Raw genomic sequence first — 17703 nt, forward strand, 5'->3', positions numbered from 1 at the left:
GACGGGCCGCGTGCGCTGCCTTGAGGAGCTGCAGCACTGCGGGCGGCAGCTGCCCCCACACATCGGGGCCACCGTTAGCGCTGAGGGGCGCGAAGCTGGCGGGAGGCGGCGGGCAGCCCCCGGGACCTGGCCGGCAGGACCAGGCTTCGGAGTTGCCTGTCGCAGCCCTCGCTGCGTGCTTGCCAGTCGGGGCACGGGCACGGGGCTTTTTGCCTTCCCTGCCCCTTCCAGAGCCACTGAAGGGATGAGGCAGCCTGCAACCGCTCCTCTGCCGTGCCGGTGCGCCCTTCTGTGACGTTCCAGCTCATTTAGGTATCTAACGAGAACACCCTCCAGCCCCCATCCTTCTGGCTCACGGCCACGTTTCAAACCCAACAGCGGCTCCTCACGTGCAACCACTCCAGCGTTTGCAGCAGGGAGAAAGCTGTCCTCCCTCTTGCTTAATTGAATTAGTAGGAGTCGTCCTGTCACTGGCGGCTGCTGTGCTTTGTGGATTCTGTAATCATCAGAGGAGACTTCAGTACAGCAAGGCACAGACTGATTCATTTATGTAGGAGTGAATCCACAGTAACTCAAGTCTGGGAGAGTAGATGTGGGATGTGTATTTATTTCCTCAAGTGAGTGAAATGAGGAAATTCCCACCTCCTCCCTCACCGTATTATCAAAATCATAGGCAAACATATGCTGGTTTTGCCTTTTTATTTTATTATTTTTCATGGTATTATTTCTGCCACTGAAAGGTAGCTCAAAGGCGGCATCGTGACACAACTGAGTGGAGTCTGGGTATCAAAACCTACGCGTGTTTCTCAGATACGAGACGGGACGTGTGCGATCAGCCTCTCCGACGGGCTCAGACACTTCCCAAAGCCCTGGACAAGAGGGGTTTGCCAGCATTACGCCTGGTGGCAAGGAGACCATCAGGTACTGGACTGATCAGCGAAGATCAATCCGAGGGAGCGTGGGGCTGGCGATCTCCGACAACCTCGGGGAGCATAAAAACGGGAGGTGCGTAACTTGAACAGGGGAGAAAAAAACCCAAACCAGGGAGGGGAGAGCCGAGTCCTGCTGCCGGCGGCACGCTGCCCGCCGGGGAGGCGGCCGGGGGCTGTCACCAACACGGGGGTTCGGCACCGGGCGGCCTGGGGTGCGAGGCGAGGGCTGCCGGGGGGAGATGCACGGGGTGACTGCTGAACCTCGGTAAAAAATACTGCACCTTTTATAACGTAATTGCGTGCTTTATTGATATACACAGTAAAGCAGTATATAATACAATAGTAAGGCATATATTTGGTGAAATTTGGTATGTTGTGAAAAAATGCAGTAAAACAGAAGTTTATAAAAATAATTAGTAAATGTTACAGTGTTGGTGTTAAAACACAATATATTATGATATCCAAGTAATAAACCAGTACTGAGTAACAATGATATAACATGCCATATGGTATTTATGTATTCAACTACACTGATTACGTTTTACAGTTTAATACTTTGTCATTATAAGGAATATGAAATAATTCCCAAATTATGCTTAAAAAAGCAGCGATAAAGCTTTCAACTTTTTAAATACTTTTTGACAGACTCACTCCAAAACTAAGATCTAGAAAGTAAAACAAACAAAACAAAACCCTGATGAAAACAACCGTGCAATCCATTTTTCCTCCATTTTTTTTTTTCTGAAGAGAAGGTTTAACGCATAAGGGGAAAAAAAAAAAAGAAGAAACCCATCTCTTTCTCAGATCTCAATTTAAACCTTCTGACACAAGAAGACCATGAGAAATACCAAGGGTTCCTATTGTAATAAAGTGTTAAAAAAGCTCTTCATTAGGAAAGCAGAGGTTCTGGGGGGATTGTACTTATTTTTGTAAATGATTATCGTTGTTGGCATTATTTAAACAATGAGACCTCGTCACACAATGGACACGTGGTGATGATGTAACATTATCTGTACGTAATTGTCAGGAACACCACAAAACCAAAGTGAGGTAGAAATAGCATGACTAGCCATGTTCAATGTTAACTAGCATTCAAAATAAAATCTTTCCCAAATTTAATTACACTTCATACAAGAAGAGGTAACAGATTTTGTACTCTTGCAATATAAAGTCAGATGGTGTGTTTCTACGTACTCTACGGTAAAATTAAAAGCTGATAAAGAAAATGAAGTGGTAAAGCTTTTGCTGACAGCACCTCATACCCAAACCCACCTCGCACAAGCTGCAGTCAAGCTGGCTAATCTGTTTTGCTATCAGTTCCTCTCCTTCTCACATTGTTAGTTGTGCGGGACTACTTGGAGACAGAAATGGGGAAGGAGAAAGGACCAGGGCCTTTGTTTTGGCGGGAAGTATCTCATGGAGCAGTGTGGCTACCTTCACCTGATCACCGTATGTGTGCAAGAACAGCAGTAACTCTTCTACAGCCTTTCTCAAAGGTTGCTCGCAGCGTTACAGCTCCTTGGGACAGGCTGCTCTAGCAGGCTGAGACACGTGGCAAACTCTGGGAAGTGTGGAAAGCTCTGGTTTCGTTTTCCAGAGGATCCAGGAGCTTCACGCTCATGAAGAGCACTGGGAGCTGGACAAGCAGAGACGCTCTGCGAGCAACCTGATGGTGGTTCGGGTCAGAAGCTGATCCCACAGAGGGTCAGGAGGGAACTTCTCCCTTTCTTCTCTCCTCTCCACAGAGGTGAGGCTTCGCCCGGCTGCTGCTGAAGCACGGGCTGCGGCCACCGCCAGCGGCGTACCGGGCACCGGGGGCCACAGGTTTCATCCGGTAAGGCAATCTCTACGTTCCTTTACTAATAGCATTCAGGAATTTAGTCAGCAGAGGAAACACTGGAGCATAGGGTGGTCATGAAACTCTTTCCTTTCCTTCTTTCTTCTGGGGTTTTTCTTTTTTTTTTTTTTTTTTCATTAATTTTTTGCAGGCTCTGTCATGTAGTGTGCTCTTTCATTTAATTATTGCAAACTAGCTGTGTAATTAATGTAATTCTTAGTTTTATTGGAAAGAGGTGAAATAACTACCTTAGTTGGAAGTTCAAGAGATTTTTTTTTTTTAAGCCAGCCCTAGTCAAACAAAACCAATGAGAAATGCAAGTTGGTTGTTCTGATGTCACTGCAGGAAATACTTTTTTTCTTTTTGATAGGCAAGGAAAAGAACACAAGACATGAATCTCTCTGATGCAGTTACAGAGCTGAAATGATACTAAACAAATGCACTGCCTCAGTATTTTTTTTGTGTTTTTTTTAAGGGGGTTTCTATAAACAATTATTTTTATAAAGCACACTTTAGTTTACAATCTTTCATTATAACTGTTATAAATTTTTTTTAAACAACCCGAAATGCGTTCCATATAAAGAAATGGCAAGTTATTTAGCTATCAAGATTTTACATGTAGTTTTCTTACAATTTTTGTACAATTGCATAGACGTGTAAAACCTGCCATTGTTAACAAAACAGTAACAGACTTAGGAAACTACTGAAATCTACAGTATAGTACCACTACCCTTCACAAAAATATAGATTTGTTTTCTTGTAAACTCTTACAGTCTAATCCTCTTTGTAGTATGAATATTATAAAAACCATGCGGGACGCCTGAAGTTGTAAAACACATCTTGCTATTCTAACACCTTGTCGTCGGTCATCACTGTCACTAAGGTTTCCATCGCTCTTCCCAAGTCGCCTGCCATGTGGAAAAGGCTCCCTACATTGTGGCCTGAAAAAGAAAGTCAAAGAAGAGGAAATTAAATGAAGAAGACACGGCAGCAGATCGGTAGGAATGTATTACAGAAAAGGCTGAGCACAGATCCATCATTCTCCATGTACTGCTCACTGCCATCCCCAGCAAACACCGGAGAGTCCTCTTTCCAAAAGTCTCCTAGATCAGTCTAACATGTTGCTGTTAGCAAAAGTTGCCAGTTTTTCAGAACACTTAACAGTAATACTGTCTTGAATGGCTACGGTAAACTATGTTGACAATCAGGCAGCATGTTTGTGTTCCAAAAAAACCCCCTGCAGCGATGAAGCTGTATCATTACAAATGTTCACCAGAAACAATGATTAAATCCATACACATCACAGAAAAGCTTCCAACCGGTGCTGCGAGTGTTTGACAAGTCAATGTTCTATCAAGGAGAAAAACACAAACAGATCCGCAGTAATTAACTAAATCATTAAACTCAAGAGGTCCCAGCAGGATACCTGCATGGAGAGCTAAAATGATGACCAAAGTAAATGGCTGCAGTTCATTCAGTAATTTTAAAAATATCCTTTGCTTTTCAGACAGCAGACCAGCAAAAACAGAGATGCCACAACTATCAAGTAACTCCTATACAGTGGTTCACTGGCACATTTCTCCTCACCCACACCCACAGTTGATCCTAAAATGGTATAACCACAACATGTGGTCCTCCTACACAGAAGTGATAAATAAATGTAGAGTAGAATTCTGGAGATGAAACCTGTAACTTCTCACATTCATTTTACCACTGCTGCAAATGGAAAGGAAAGGTAGCAAGGCTGATCTGCAGTAAGAAATGGCTTCAACACAATTAGAGTCTAAAAAGACTTGAAGGTAGAGAAATTAAATTGCCAGAAGTTGCCATTTTAGGCACTTGGCCTACCCTGCCTGGTCTCCAGAGGCTACTCAGAAGAGCGTGGATCTCCTGCAAGTCCTGTGTCAGATCTGCAGCCCTCTCCGACTGTCTCTAACACCCTATGGCATCTCAAATGACAGAGACATCACGTTTTAAACAACTGAATCCCATCTGGAAACTCCCTCCTTGAAAAAACATGACGGAAGAGGGAGATTTCTTGCAAGGACAAGGAGGAATGAGCAGACAGAAGGTCTTAAAACAAGCAGAAGGAAATTATACTCCACATAGCACATAATTCTATTACGGAACTCATCGCCACAGGCTGATATCGAGGCCAAACATATAAATGAGTTTAAAAAGGAGTTAGAAAATAATCACTGGAGAAGGATTTATTTAGATGTAAAGAAGTGCATGTGACCTCCAACTCAAGAAGTCCCCAAGATGCAGGGTGCCAGCAACTGAGAGTATCTAACAGGGGAAGTATTACTCAATAGAACTGTATGTCACTTGGCCTGAGGGGTTTGATTTACTCCCTGAGTGCTGGCCATAGCATAACTGTCTGGATAAACATGGGAGGTGCAACGCCATCTGCCCACAACCCTGCTTCCCAGGAATGCTTTGCGTTAGCCTGGATGCTGAGTCCTTGCCATGGTCCTTGAGGAAGGAGCACCCAAATGAAGAAGAGGCATGATGAGGGTATCCAGGATACACCTTCCATGCAGTCCCTTCCTGTAACGTGTCGGAGCGTGGCGGTTACCACTGCCCACCTACACAGTGGGTGTCCCTTGTGACACAACTGTCTTCTCTAACAACAGGGATGAACCTTTCCTGTGGGGCAAATCAGACTCACCATCCTCTCCCAGATGTTCCAGTATGGTAGTTATGCACTGTTGAAGTTCCTACAGTACACAGATACTTGGGGTGATGTTGGTTAAGATTCATCAGCATTTATAGAATAGAAAAAATGACCTGAGAAATATCCAGATAAGTTTGTTTCTTCTGGAGAACTACTATCACCTTTTACATTCAAATATTAGTTTCTAAAGTTGTCTTTTATTTAAGTGTAGCATTCACTACACAGAACTATGCCATATCTATATAACTACTCAACAAGCTGCCCGTTTGATAGTGAGCAGTGTTGTGCCTGGCACGGTTTGCCAGGTATCAACACAAAGAAATACTTGGTTCTAATTTGGTGTCATTTTGTTAATCGCACTAATGCACAGAGAAACAGATGCATCAAACAGCAGTTTCATTCATAAATCATTTATGTATAGCCATCCTATTCATCCTAAGCAAAAACTTGTAATTTGCTCATCAAAACATCAAGTATCAGCTTATGAAAATTCCTGCCAAGTTTTGGTCAGAACATCGTTTACTTTAAGGTAAATAAATGTATGCTACCACATTTATTTCACATGTAAGGGATAATCTCTCTTACTGGCACCATGCAGTCTGAGATCAATCCAACAAATTACATCACAGAAAGTGAAAATCTGACAAAGCCATATGAAAGCAAGAACACACTTTAGATAGCAGATGCTTACGTAAACAGAAAGGTAACTGCCACTGGTTTGCTCTACCTACCTGAAACTCTGACATGGCTCAGGTACAGCAGTAACACATGCTATCAAGGCTTTAGTGGAAGAACCCTGATATAACCAGAGCGACCTGCAACATCCTCACAAACATCCTGACCCTGCAAACTACTTTCAAGAAATCTCTAGGCTTTAAATACTCTTCTTGCCATCTGCAGCAACCTACAGACACGAGATCGGGCGGCGGTGAGAGTCACAACCGGCCAGCCAGGCACGAGAGGCACTGCTGCCTGTGGGATCACAGTCTCTCATCCAGATTTGCTGCGATCTGTTGTTTCTAGAAACAACGATGGGACTCCAGGGCTCTTCAGGGACTCCAACACCGCTCCTTCCCAGCTCAGGAAGAGCGATCACCTTACAGTGGACTTAGAGCGACCCAAACTGCTAAACCTCATCTTCAGAAAAAAATCTGTATTTGTTAGTACTATTTTGTTCTGTCAGATACAGAGCTGTAAAGGTAACAAAGGCAAGCTGGTTTCATAGAAAGAGGCTAAGTCTAGAAAGAATAACTTAAATCAAAAATATAGAAAAAAAGTCTTTCAGAAGTATGCCACAGTAGTACAAACTGCTAAACTGTTCAGGCAACTAAAACACAGGCCAAGAAGACCTTATGCATCCAGGGATCCCTAGGCAATCTTTTAGTACATAAAAATTACAGGAATGTCTGCAAGTCTTTTTTTTCTTTTCTCCGTTAATCGCTGCCGCATTTTTTAAACAACCATGCTTCGAATCCGATCTCCCTCCACAAAAGCTGCAGAGCGGCATGCCGTGGTGGTTGAGGAGACACGACTCCCTCTCCCCCACAGCCCTCCCCTCTAGCACAGGCCTCAATTCCCGCTGCAGACGAAACCCGAACAACCGCGTGCCTCCTCCTGGGCCACCCGGGTTCGTGGCGCAGAGCGTGACCACTCAGCACCGCTGACCGCGGCTGACGTGAACAGCCGGGCTGCCGAGCGCCGCAGCCCCGGGGCCGCCGCCGCGGGCAGGCCGGCCCGCAGCCAGGCCTCGCTGCACCGCCAGCGGGGTTTTTGCCTCCCCGGCAGATGGGCCTAACAGCTAGGTCAAGCCAGACTGCAAACAGCTGAGAACAACACGCCCAGTAATTTCCTGGTACTGTATGTGCAACGAACTCGTTCTCTTCTAGAACGCCCGTCACCTAAATAAGAGCTCAAATTCACTGTTTCTATAGAGCTCTGCTGCTGCTACTGAATACTTGCTTACTTGCCCTCTCTAAGATGGAAACGCGGGACAGCGATGTTTTCAGTTTTAAGAACCAAGTAAGAAAACTTTATAAGTGCCCCAAAAGCACTTATAAAAATACAAATTGTATCTTTTCATTCATTATTTTTTTTTTAAGGTAATGCCACCAAAGAAAGCATTTATTCCACTCTTTTTTGGTTTGTTTTTAAACATTAAAACTGAAAAAGTTTTCTCCATGCTTGAGGCACTGAAAGATTGAAAGACGCTACTGTTTAAGAAGAAAACCAGCACACACTTTGAAATGCAGCGATAAACCTCAAAATGGACATGGACAGTGTTAACTTAAACTTATAAAATGGAGGGAATATTAACACAGGTGCATTTGCTTTTGAAAGCAGAAGGCACCTATTCATGCAGACACTAACTACATCGCTTCTGGTCACATACAGAATGCTGCATTTCACATCTGCTGAATTTGCTTTAGAGGCTCTACTGGATGGAATGAAGGCCCTTGGGTGAGGGCGCAATGACTGAGTACCAATCCTCTACCACAGCTTGTCAGAGAAATAAATGTGGAGCATTCGGACTCAAACGAGTGGATAGAAAGTAAATTAAGAAACCCCAACACAATGCAGCGCTTTTTTCAGCAGCACAGATTTCTAACCCTTCCCTGACAAAAGAAAAATCCTTCCTGTTGGTGGCTTGGATTTTGATACCCTTATTCATATTGAGTAATGCCGCAAAATCCATGGCATTACACACGAAGACAATACCTAATGTGAGTAATGGGATCAAAATCTGGCCGGGTGGGTTTTAAAACCACATGATCTGCCTTTGCTCAAATGGATTCACACATAAAGCAAAAGCTGCTCTACACCTTAGCTCATACACTTCATAAGCAGGCAGAGAATTGTGTTTTATATTTAGCTCTGCAAGTTACCAAGCCCGCTCTGGAACCCCCAGCGAGCACAAATACAACAGGAGAGCAGTGAGTGATTCACCAAAGTCAACTTAAAGTCAACTTTTTTAGGGTTAGGCTGCTGGAATCTGATCAGGTAGGACATGCTGGTTTTTTAGTCGTTTTTTTTTTTTTTTTTTTTTTTTTTTTTCTATTAATTGTATCAAATATGCCCTCAGCAGCAGAAGCTTCTTCTGAATAATATGCATAATTATGAATCAGGATAGTGAAAAATCAACAACCTGTTTTGCTGAATTAGAGAACAATTCTCAGACTGTATGATCCGAGAACATGGAGGGCTGAATATGAAATAATTTCCATAAAATTTCTGGACTGGTGCAGTCTGCTGATGATATCCCAAGCACCTTTTTTTTGATCCATATGAGAGTACCTGCCATTTGAGGACAGACTTAACCTGCACAGAGGATCTTACACCTTGAAGTAGCTGGACCTGTGCCAGCTCCTACAGCCAATGCAGAGAACCACTGTATTTCAAAGCACTGCATTAGAACAAATCCTGGCTTACCCAGGGTAGCCTGTCACTGACTGAGGGCTCACAACAGCTCTGCTAAAAGCCCCAGTGCGGTGTGCTTCCATGAGCCTCGCTCTCCACACCAGCAGAAGTCTGCCAACTGGGATACCCTTCAATTTCCACCTCTTCCACACCGAACATATTCTGTGCAGGAAAGGTCATTTCACAGCTACTTGCAATTGCACTCAGGCAGGCTCTGAATATTTTATCTTTAATAATAATTTTTGCTAGGAACTCATCCTTCAAACGTTGTATCTGGTAGGCGACTGAAGAGCAGCTTCACTGAGGAAAAATCATGGCCCTCTGGAAATACTTTCAAAGGTGCTATGACAACACAGCACAAAATGTTTTCCTCCATTAACAAGCAGCAATGTACAAATTCTCCAATCTATTTTGCATCAAACCAACCACGTCCGAAGTGCACAGCGAAAACCACTGCCCAATAGCATTGCTGAATACAACACTGTGGAGCTGGTGAATGTTAGTAGCATTCTTCATTCTGCAACAGTATATCAGGAAATGAAAACACCTGAATCTCTTATACCTCTCAACTCTCACTGTTCTAAAGAAAAAGAAAAAAGCTATTTAATAACTGGAGATGATGGTTGGCATATTGACACATATATGTAAATACAATTGTGAGTATGTGAGCAGAGCAGTGAGAGACATGGGTCTCCCTGTTGTGCTTACATACAAGAGCAACAGAACGTGAGTCAATGACTGCAGCATATTTGCTGACTGCATTTTATCACACAGAGGCTTAATTTCAATGTATTATTTTCTCCTCCCCATTCCCGAGTTTCCACCTCTGGGAGGATGCAAGAAAATGCAGATCCCTGAGCTGATATTGTCTCCACTGAAAGTTGAGAGGTATGCTACTGTTAGAGCACACATGGGGAATGCACTCAGTGAAATCAAACAAAACCCAAAGCAAAATAAAACCACCCCCGCCCTTCACCAAGCCCAAGCAAACCCGTGCTGCCGTCACACGCATGCTGGGCACAGAAAGCAAGCTGTGACAAACAGAAGCCATGGCAGTGAGCCTGCTTCTCACTAACCTCTCTCACTGGCTTTCCTGGGGCATTTCTTCCTTTAGGAACAGAAAGATGAAGCGGAAGAAATATCAGCAAAGAAAGGAAAAAAAACCACACATGATTATATATTTTATACTGTAAGACAGACTTCAATTTCCATTTAAGAATTTCACATAAAATACCTGCTTTGAACAAAGACTGAAAGTGCACTGAAATCCACTGATGATTATGAGCTGATTTATTCAAGAACAGTTCTGTAATCTGTGGCTTGGTTTTAACCTAGCAAAAACACTTGACAGAACTACTAAAGTCAACTTACAGGCCTTTCAGCTGAGGTTAAGGATGGCAGAGAAGATCTGAATTCACTTTCTGAGCATCCAAATTTTCTCAATTTGAGTACTTCTACTGATCAGTATTAATGGTAGAATCTTGTTTCCCCAACATCGAATTAATTCATCCAGACACTTTACATTTTATTATGGCCTACATAAATATATACAGGTATACATTCATAAATACACATATGTGTACACACACACAAACACACGCACACATTTTACACCTAGAGCTGTACACTGGAATATAACATGCTCACAGTCGAGATAAATATATTCCAGAAGATGTTTTCAACAAAATGATCTGCAAGCATGGTAGAACTGAGGGGGCAGAGGGAGAAAGGGAGAAAAAAAATTCAAGTAGAAGTGGAAAAAAAGGGAAAGTATCTCATCACTTTCACGCTGTACTGCCGAAACAGAAGAGTCATTAATGGGTTTAGGTGAAAAGATGTTCTTGACGAGCCTTCACGGAAGTCATACTTTGATCATGCTGATTCTTCTCAAACACTTATCATAGCATACTTGCTTTTAGAAAGAGAAATCCAGGTGTCAATCAACAGTAGAAACACTCCCCCGCCCCCCTTCCCCTGGCACAGGCGGTGACAGTAAGATGCTTGCTGCCTCCTGAAGCAGCATCCTGCTGTCAGGGGTGCGCTGCTGCAAGCACCAGTACGGGCAGACTGCACGGAGCTTTAGGCGAGAAAGTCACTGCAGTAGATGCTGTTCAAGGAAGAGGATGATCTTTGCCCCAGAGCTGTTGTAAACGATGTGAACGACATATGGGACAATGGGGAGAGAGACAGATATACACGGGAGCACACACCGGTCAGCATAACAGTAACCTAATTGCTGTCCAGTTTTTTTCTGGGCATGGCAGCCTGCAGGAGAAGGAAAGGAAGACAAATAGCTTTGCAGGTATTTTACAAAGAGCAGAACAAGGGTCAGCAACAGAGCAAAGCTGAGCAGAGGTGGAAAAGGAGAGGAAGAGAGGGCAGAGGAAGTGAATGGCATCACTGACCACCGCAGGTCAGAGCCACCGCTCAGCTACAAACTCCAGGCAAGGGAAACAGCTAGGGCAACCTCTGAAGGGCCAATATAAGTCATGTAACAGAAAATCCTTAAAAATGAAGATATAAAATCCATTGCATACTTTGGTTTTCTGAGGAAGAGCCCCAAGGTTTAGATGTGTAGGTGGTCTCCCTAAGGCCTCCAGAAGCTGCAGTGTGGTACAGCTGGGTGTGCAAGAGTCCTGGGGCATGAACGAGATCCAGCAGAAGATGGTCTGGCTTGTATCCAGAGAAGAGAAGGAACTGCCAACATGCAAAACACTGGATCCTTTTGGAGGTCATAAGAAATGCCTACCTGTCTAAATTTGCAGCTACACAGTGTCTAATTTAAAGATCTACACGAGACAGACTGGATTCTGCTTGAAAATGAATGTATTTGAAGGTAACAGATAGCTCTGCACCACACGAAACAGCTGGTGAGGAAAGTCTGTGGTGAGTAATCAGCCTTGGAATTTATTAAATGCAACAAAGAGTAGCACTACTACAGTAACAACTAAGTTCTTCTGGAAGAAGATTAAAAAGGGTTTAATGGATTTTACTTTATTTTCTTCTTTGCATATGAATGTATGAATGTATGTGTGTCTAAGTTTTCAGGCAAGGAGTATGATTTGGCATAAATTGCAGAGGAAGATTGTCTGTATTGCCACAGTTCTGAAAATTTGTATTCTGTAAGGTGTCAAAATACTGATACACAATCCACGGGTGCCTAATTATCTGTTATCCCTGCTCAAATCAAGATCTCCTGCCCCTACAAAATAGAAGAGTCTTTCTATTTTTTGAAAATCTGCATGACATTGTATCACATGCAAAGGTACACAGAGTAACCAAATCAAACCAGAAAGCAGAGGCACTAATAAAAACTTCATGCATCTACGCAGATTCAGATCAAAGCAGAGAGCGCACAGCATCTACTGCACTGCCCCTCTCACTGAGCCCACAGAGGGACGGGCTGCAGGGGGGAGGGATCTGCATCTGCAAAGAGCTTTTTTTCTTAAGATGTTTTGTTAGATTCCTTAACGCATTCTCAGTCTACATGATGACTGAGAATTGTAAATCATGAAAGATCTAGTCCTCTCCATCATTATCCCAGCAGAAATCTGAAGAGAAGCTCAGCCAACTCAGTGCTGTTGTGCCACAGGGGAGTGATAAGGGATCTCAGTCATCTGGGCTCACTGCTGTGGGATGTAGGACCATAGCACAGAGAAGGGGATACAGCCCAGTGCAGACGCCAGCGTGCAGAAGAGGCCAGCATGGCTCACCTGGAAGAGTAATTCCAGAATACTCTACAGTATAACAACTGCAGGGTACTCTTCCACTGATTCAGTAAAGTGTGAAAATAAAAGTCTGCTTTGTGACGATTTGCTGTCAGTATAATAGAAACTACTTTATGTGCAGGGCTGAAAGTTGCTAGTTCCACTTAGGATATTAGTCCAGTTCATGACAGAGCCTGACTGATTCAAGAACGACATGAGAGATGTGTCCGGTGTGTTTTTATGTAACTGAGATAAAAATGACACAAAACTTGTAAAAAAATGGTGCTCTTCTTAGTGGCATTTACTTATTGCTGTGGGGTCTTGTAATTTTACTGTGCAAGACAACATTTGCATTAAGCAATACTATGTTAAATAATAACAGTGAATACCAATCCATCTCCAAATGTTTTCACATGATGTGATGGCCTCTTAGCTGTTTTAAGCCATCATGGCCTCATTTCTAACCACTTCTTGGCTCCTATTTTCTCATTATACACCACCAAGGGCTCTGCAGTGAAAGCCTGGGAAGCTCTTTCACCGACTTCAGTTACTTCAAAAAGTTCTGTCCCTAAATTCCTCTCTGAGCTTCATTCATAGAAAGCATTTGTCACAAAACCATAGCCACAAATCACAGCCTGGTCCACCATGAGATCCACTTGAAGTGGTACAACTTGTTTGTCCTCAGTGCTGCAGGAGAGAGATGAATTTGGCTCTAAACATACTGGCCTGCCAATCTTACTTTCTAACCATGAACCAATTCCCTGGAGATTTAGTAGCTTGGGCACAAATACAGCGTGAAAATGTTTTCCTCTGTGGCCCATTATCGAGCAGGGTCAAATAAATCACTGCGGTGGTATTAGTGGTAGATTTCCACTAAATGTCAGACCTCTGGCTTTGACATCTGTTTTGAGTTAGCACAGCAGCTGTTTGAAGCAGCTGCAGCAGTTGTGAATTTGCTGGGAGCAGCAAAGTAAAAGAGGAATGGATGGGAAACCTTGTAGATTAAAAGGAAAGAAAAATTCTTTCAGGACAGCAATCATCAGGTATTCAGCAGAATTTCCCTCTCCAGAAATGAAACAGCTTTTGGCACCAACAGTCAGCTGTGCAAGGAGCATGGAGGTCCTCTGCTCCTTAGGAAATTCCAAGAACTGCCAAAAAGGTTAAACTGAAGAAACAAAAAGCCCCTATAAAAAGTATATAGTAACACAAGTTGTTGCATCTGAGATCTGCTTATGAAGGTCTATGACACGATTTGTTTAATACACGCTTCTCTAAAATACATTCAAAATCATGCTATGAAGCCTTGATGTACTTTTAAAACCAACTATATGTAGCAAAAGCTTGGAAAGTATCATAATCAAAATGAATCTATATTCAGGTGAGCGACAATAAATTACTACTACATTCTACTGCTTTATTTCAGAAGTTCAAAGAGCTACTACTGGCTTTAGAAAACTATTTCCCAACCTGAGCAAAACTTACTCTTCAGATGCTTTTGATGATATTTAGACTAAATATTTTGGTTTTAATTTGTATCCTGTGATGTTCACCTACACATCTGTGCACCCAAGCACAGAAATTCAGTCCTTTACTCTCTTCACTGCTTAGTCAGCTCTGAACTTTTCTCATGAACCAAAGCCTTCAGAGTCCAGTTTGCTCTTGTCACATTGTTCTGTGCTCCTCCAAGATATCATTATCCTAATGGCAAAAGTATACTCAGAATTATGTCCCTGACTCTAAAGGCTTATCACTCTCTATGCTGTGACATGCTGGAACTGGACATTTAGCTTTAAATGTAACACGCTTATTTTTACAGGTCACAAAGAAAACCCACATTTAATGTCCCTCCAGTAACTTTCCAGGCCTTTTAATATATCCCTAGATTTCCTCACTGATTCCATGTATAAATTTTAGATTATTTGTATGGATGTTTGTCCCTTCCTGGATTTCATTCTGTTATTCTCACTTTTAATCTAGGTAGGTTTTGATGAGTGCCCTGTATCTTTTGCAGCTCTTCTGGAATTGCATGGTCTATAAATATCATAGCAGGCTTCTTCTACAGCATTAGTATAGAAACAAAGCTACTTCTATTACTAGTCAATCTTGCGCATTTAATCAATTTTCCTTATAGTTTTACTTCCCAAAGAAGTAAGTACATGGTGCCACTTACCCAAGTAGTTTGAATTCACCTTTAAAGTGTATTTCATAAACTCCTGTATCACAACACTCTTCTGAATGCCAGACTGGGATGACTAAGTTTCTTGCATCTGACAATGTTTTCATTCTACATAGTAAGAATTAATATAAGCAAATGCATTCTTTACAGATCTGTGCTCACTGTTTGTTTGGGCTTATTGTTCTGTTTCCTGAGTACTTACAAATAGCTTGAGATTCAAGGCATTCTGTAACGCAAAGAAATAAAATATTACTCACACTATGTCTGAATCCTTATGCTACACCCTCTTCTCAGGCTGCTTTGCCAACCTGCTTTCACTCTTAGGCAATTACACTTTGATCTTTTACTATAGATTGGAAACCTGAGATAGATTTGTACCTCTCAACAGCAAAAAGGCCCCTGATTCAGTGGTTTGTTGTGATTAGTCAATGCTGTTTCCTTTTCTCCATCCTGCAGTCTTGTAAATCGTAATTCATATCCCTGACACCTGTGAACTCGGACTCTCGGACTGACCACAGCATCCTTCATCTCACAGTGAAGGTCTACATGAGGCTGCAGCCAATCAGCTGTGGATGTGAGCTTTGTTTATGCAGGTATCAGTTGAATATAATTTAATCATTAAAATGGGAGTAGAAGAAAACTCCGGAAGTCTGCATGAGGCCTCAGCAAAATTGGTGATGTCCGTAGCCTTCTCTACCAACCAATGAGTGGAAACCCATTTCCACTGGTTGTAGGACAAACTAATTCCCACAGAGGGCCTGACCATTCTTATTCCTCAACCAAAAGCAATTATACAAACCTGGCATTCATGCAAATGCATTAAAAGGTACATGAAGAACAGAGAAACCTAACTGAGGTCTTAATCCCTTTAGCCAAAACCTGGTACAATTCTCCAAAACGTGAACAACTTTTTCTCGTAGCTGGACTAATCTTTTTGTGTAAGCAAAGAGAGAGGAAGAGGCAGATCCTGGCTCAGCCCAACAGTGCCTTGGTCAGGCCCAGAAGAAAAGTCCTGAGGGAAGCTGGACTCTGGCTGAGGGCCTGCGCCTGCTCCCGGCTGCTGCACCAGGAGCTGCTCTCACGGCTTGACTGAGGAGGACAGGAGACGACACACGTCAAACAAGGCTGTGCCTCCTCCTCACTCACAGCTCTCCACACAGCCCGAGAGTATTTTTGTCCTCTACAGTTGCTAGTCAGGTAGGAATGTAGATAAGCTGCAATCTCTTTGGGGGATGCTTGCGATCGCATATTACACTTTTAACAGGGAAAAACAAAATAAGGGAATACATTCTTTCTCTGTATTTAAATGACCACATTTTGCAACTCCAGAATGAAAATGTGAAGTTATAGCTTAACTTACAGAATTAAAATATTAACTGATGTTACCAATTTCAAATGTTCTTTTTTCCCCACTAAAGTTTATATTCTGTCAGTTTGGTTCATGAAGCTATGTATTTTTCACCAACAAAATAAAATTTAAAACATTTTCTATTCTCAGTTAGTAGGGAGTGATATCTAACAGACTGATCTCTACCTATTTATACACAGGAAACGAACCACTGTATTTAAAATATCTCATTAACTGTTGTTTCGTTAATTGCTCCTATTTTACATAAAACTAAACTTGTTTTTAAGAAGAAACATTTAGTGTCATCAGCTATGATTATAAATTAGATATCATATTTGGTGACTTTTAACACATGGGCTATCTAAATGTAGACACATATTATTATGCAAGATCTCCTAAATGCAACATATTTACACAAATGATGGGTCACCGATAAGAAAGCAGTCTGATGCAACCTTGTGTACACAGCAACCTTAAAAATAAATCCATTTTAATCTACATACCAATATTTGAAAGATTTTTCATCCCTTGTCTCTAATAATTAACGTCTAGGCTAAATGAGGGCTGGACATACGACTTTTTCATATAATGCTGAAGTGGAGATTAATGTAGTTAAGAATATATTGTATTAGATTTTCTTCAATAATATCTTTCTAAACAATTCCATCTTTTGATTTATAGCATGAGATCTTATGCAGTTTATACTGCCCTCTCCTTTTGCACTGCTCACAAATGATGCCTGGTGAGAGCTGAGCTTGCTCTGGAATCAAAGAATGAAGAATACTTGACTTCAGTGAAAGTCTAGCATGATGGTTAACACATTTATCTACTAAAGAAGAATCTCTGGGTGAGGTTTGAGACCCATGCTGGGGGCCCTCTGGTAAGTCTATGCCCCTAATGAAAAACATTTAACAGGCTGGCAATAGACACTGGGACTTTGTTTTGCCAAGAGGTTTATGTCGAAGCCTTCTTTCACAACAACAGGTAATATCCCAGACTTCCCATCTCCTGATAGGAATCCAAGTCATTTTTCTTGGCAGCTGGGTATTTTCCCTGGGCTCAGAAAAGACCTTCTTAAATGAAAAAATGTTGGACAAATAAATCCCAGTAATACAAACACTTATCTTTAGCAAACAACAGGAACGAGCAAAATGGAAACCCTGGGTGAAATGCTGTGCCTGTACACACAAGTGCAGCGTACGCTGCACGAACAAGCAGCCCACTTGTTTTTCCTCCCATCACTCTGGACTCAAGTGCTACAAGGTCAAGAACTTTGACTCACAAGTTTCGTATTACTTCAAACCAGATTCTTCTTGGAGAAGGGACTGAAGAAAAATGTGCTAGGACATATTAAAAATAAATCAGCAAGGGGACTGACTGAAAAGGAGAGAAGCTGTGAGACAAGGAACATGGCAAAAAGGAAGAGAAGAAAACGCTCAGGAAAAAAGAGTTTCAGACAGACATTGTTTCATCCATGTCTCTAGTAAAGACTACCTGTGGAGGTAGCTTAGGGTAAAGGAGGAGCAGGCTGCTTCTCCACTCTAAGTAAGACAGGTTTCTCTACAGCTATTGTTAAAGCAAAAACAAAGAGCAGCAAAAAACCTGAAACCAA

At 42.3% G+C, this 17703-nt stretch overlaps 1 protein-coding gene across 25 annotated transcripts in view; it reads right to left on the bottom strand.

Annotated features, from left to right (window-relative positions):
• Nucleotides 1–2030: 2030 nt before the first annotated feature.
• Nucleotides 2031–17703, bottom strand: part of DMD (dystrophin) — a 1076492-nt gene continuing 1060819 nt past the window's right edge. For 18 of the 25 annotated variants that reach the window (XM_042788288.1, XM_042788292.1, XM_042788293.1 and 15 more), the window contains one exon: nt 2031–3710. In XM_042788288.1, coding sequence (XP_042644222.1) covers nt 3613–3710 — 98 coding nt within the window. In that variant the 3' untranslated portion in view covers nt 2031–3612. Of the gene's footprint in view, nt 3711–9936; nt 9969–17703 lie in introns of all 25 variants that reach the window. The other 7 variants (XM_032992771.2, XM_032992761.2, XM_032992772.2 and 4 more) reach the window with 2 other exon arrangements.

Source organism: Tyto alba, unplaced genomic scaffold (assembly GCF_018691265.1).
Source record: "Tyto alba isolate M040663 unplaced genomic scaffold, T.alba_DEE_v4.0 Super-Scaffold_14, whole genome shotgun sequence".
NCBI classification, from domain to species: Eukaryota; Metazoa; Chordata; class Aves; order Strigiformes; family Tytonidae; genus Tyto; species Tyto alba.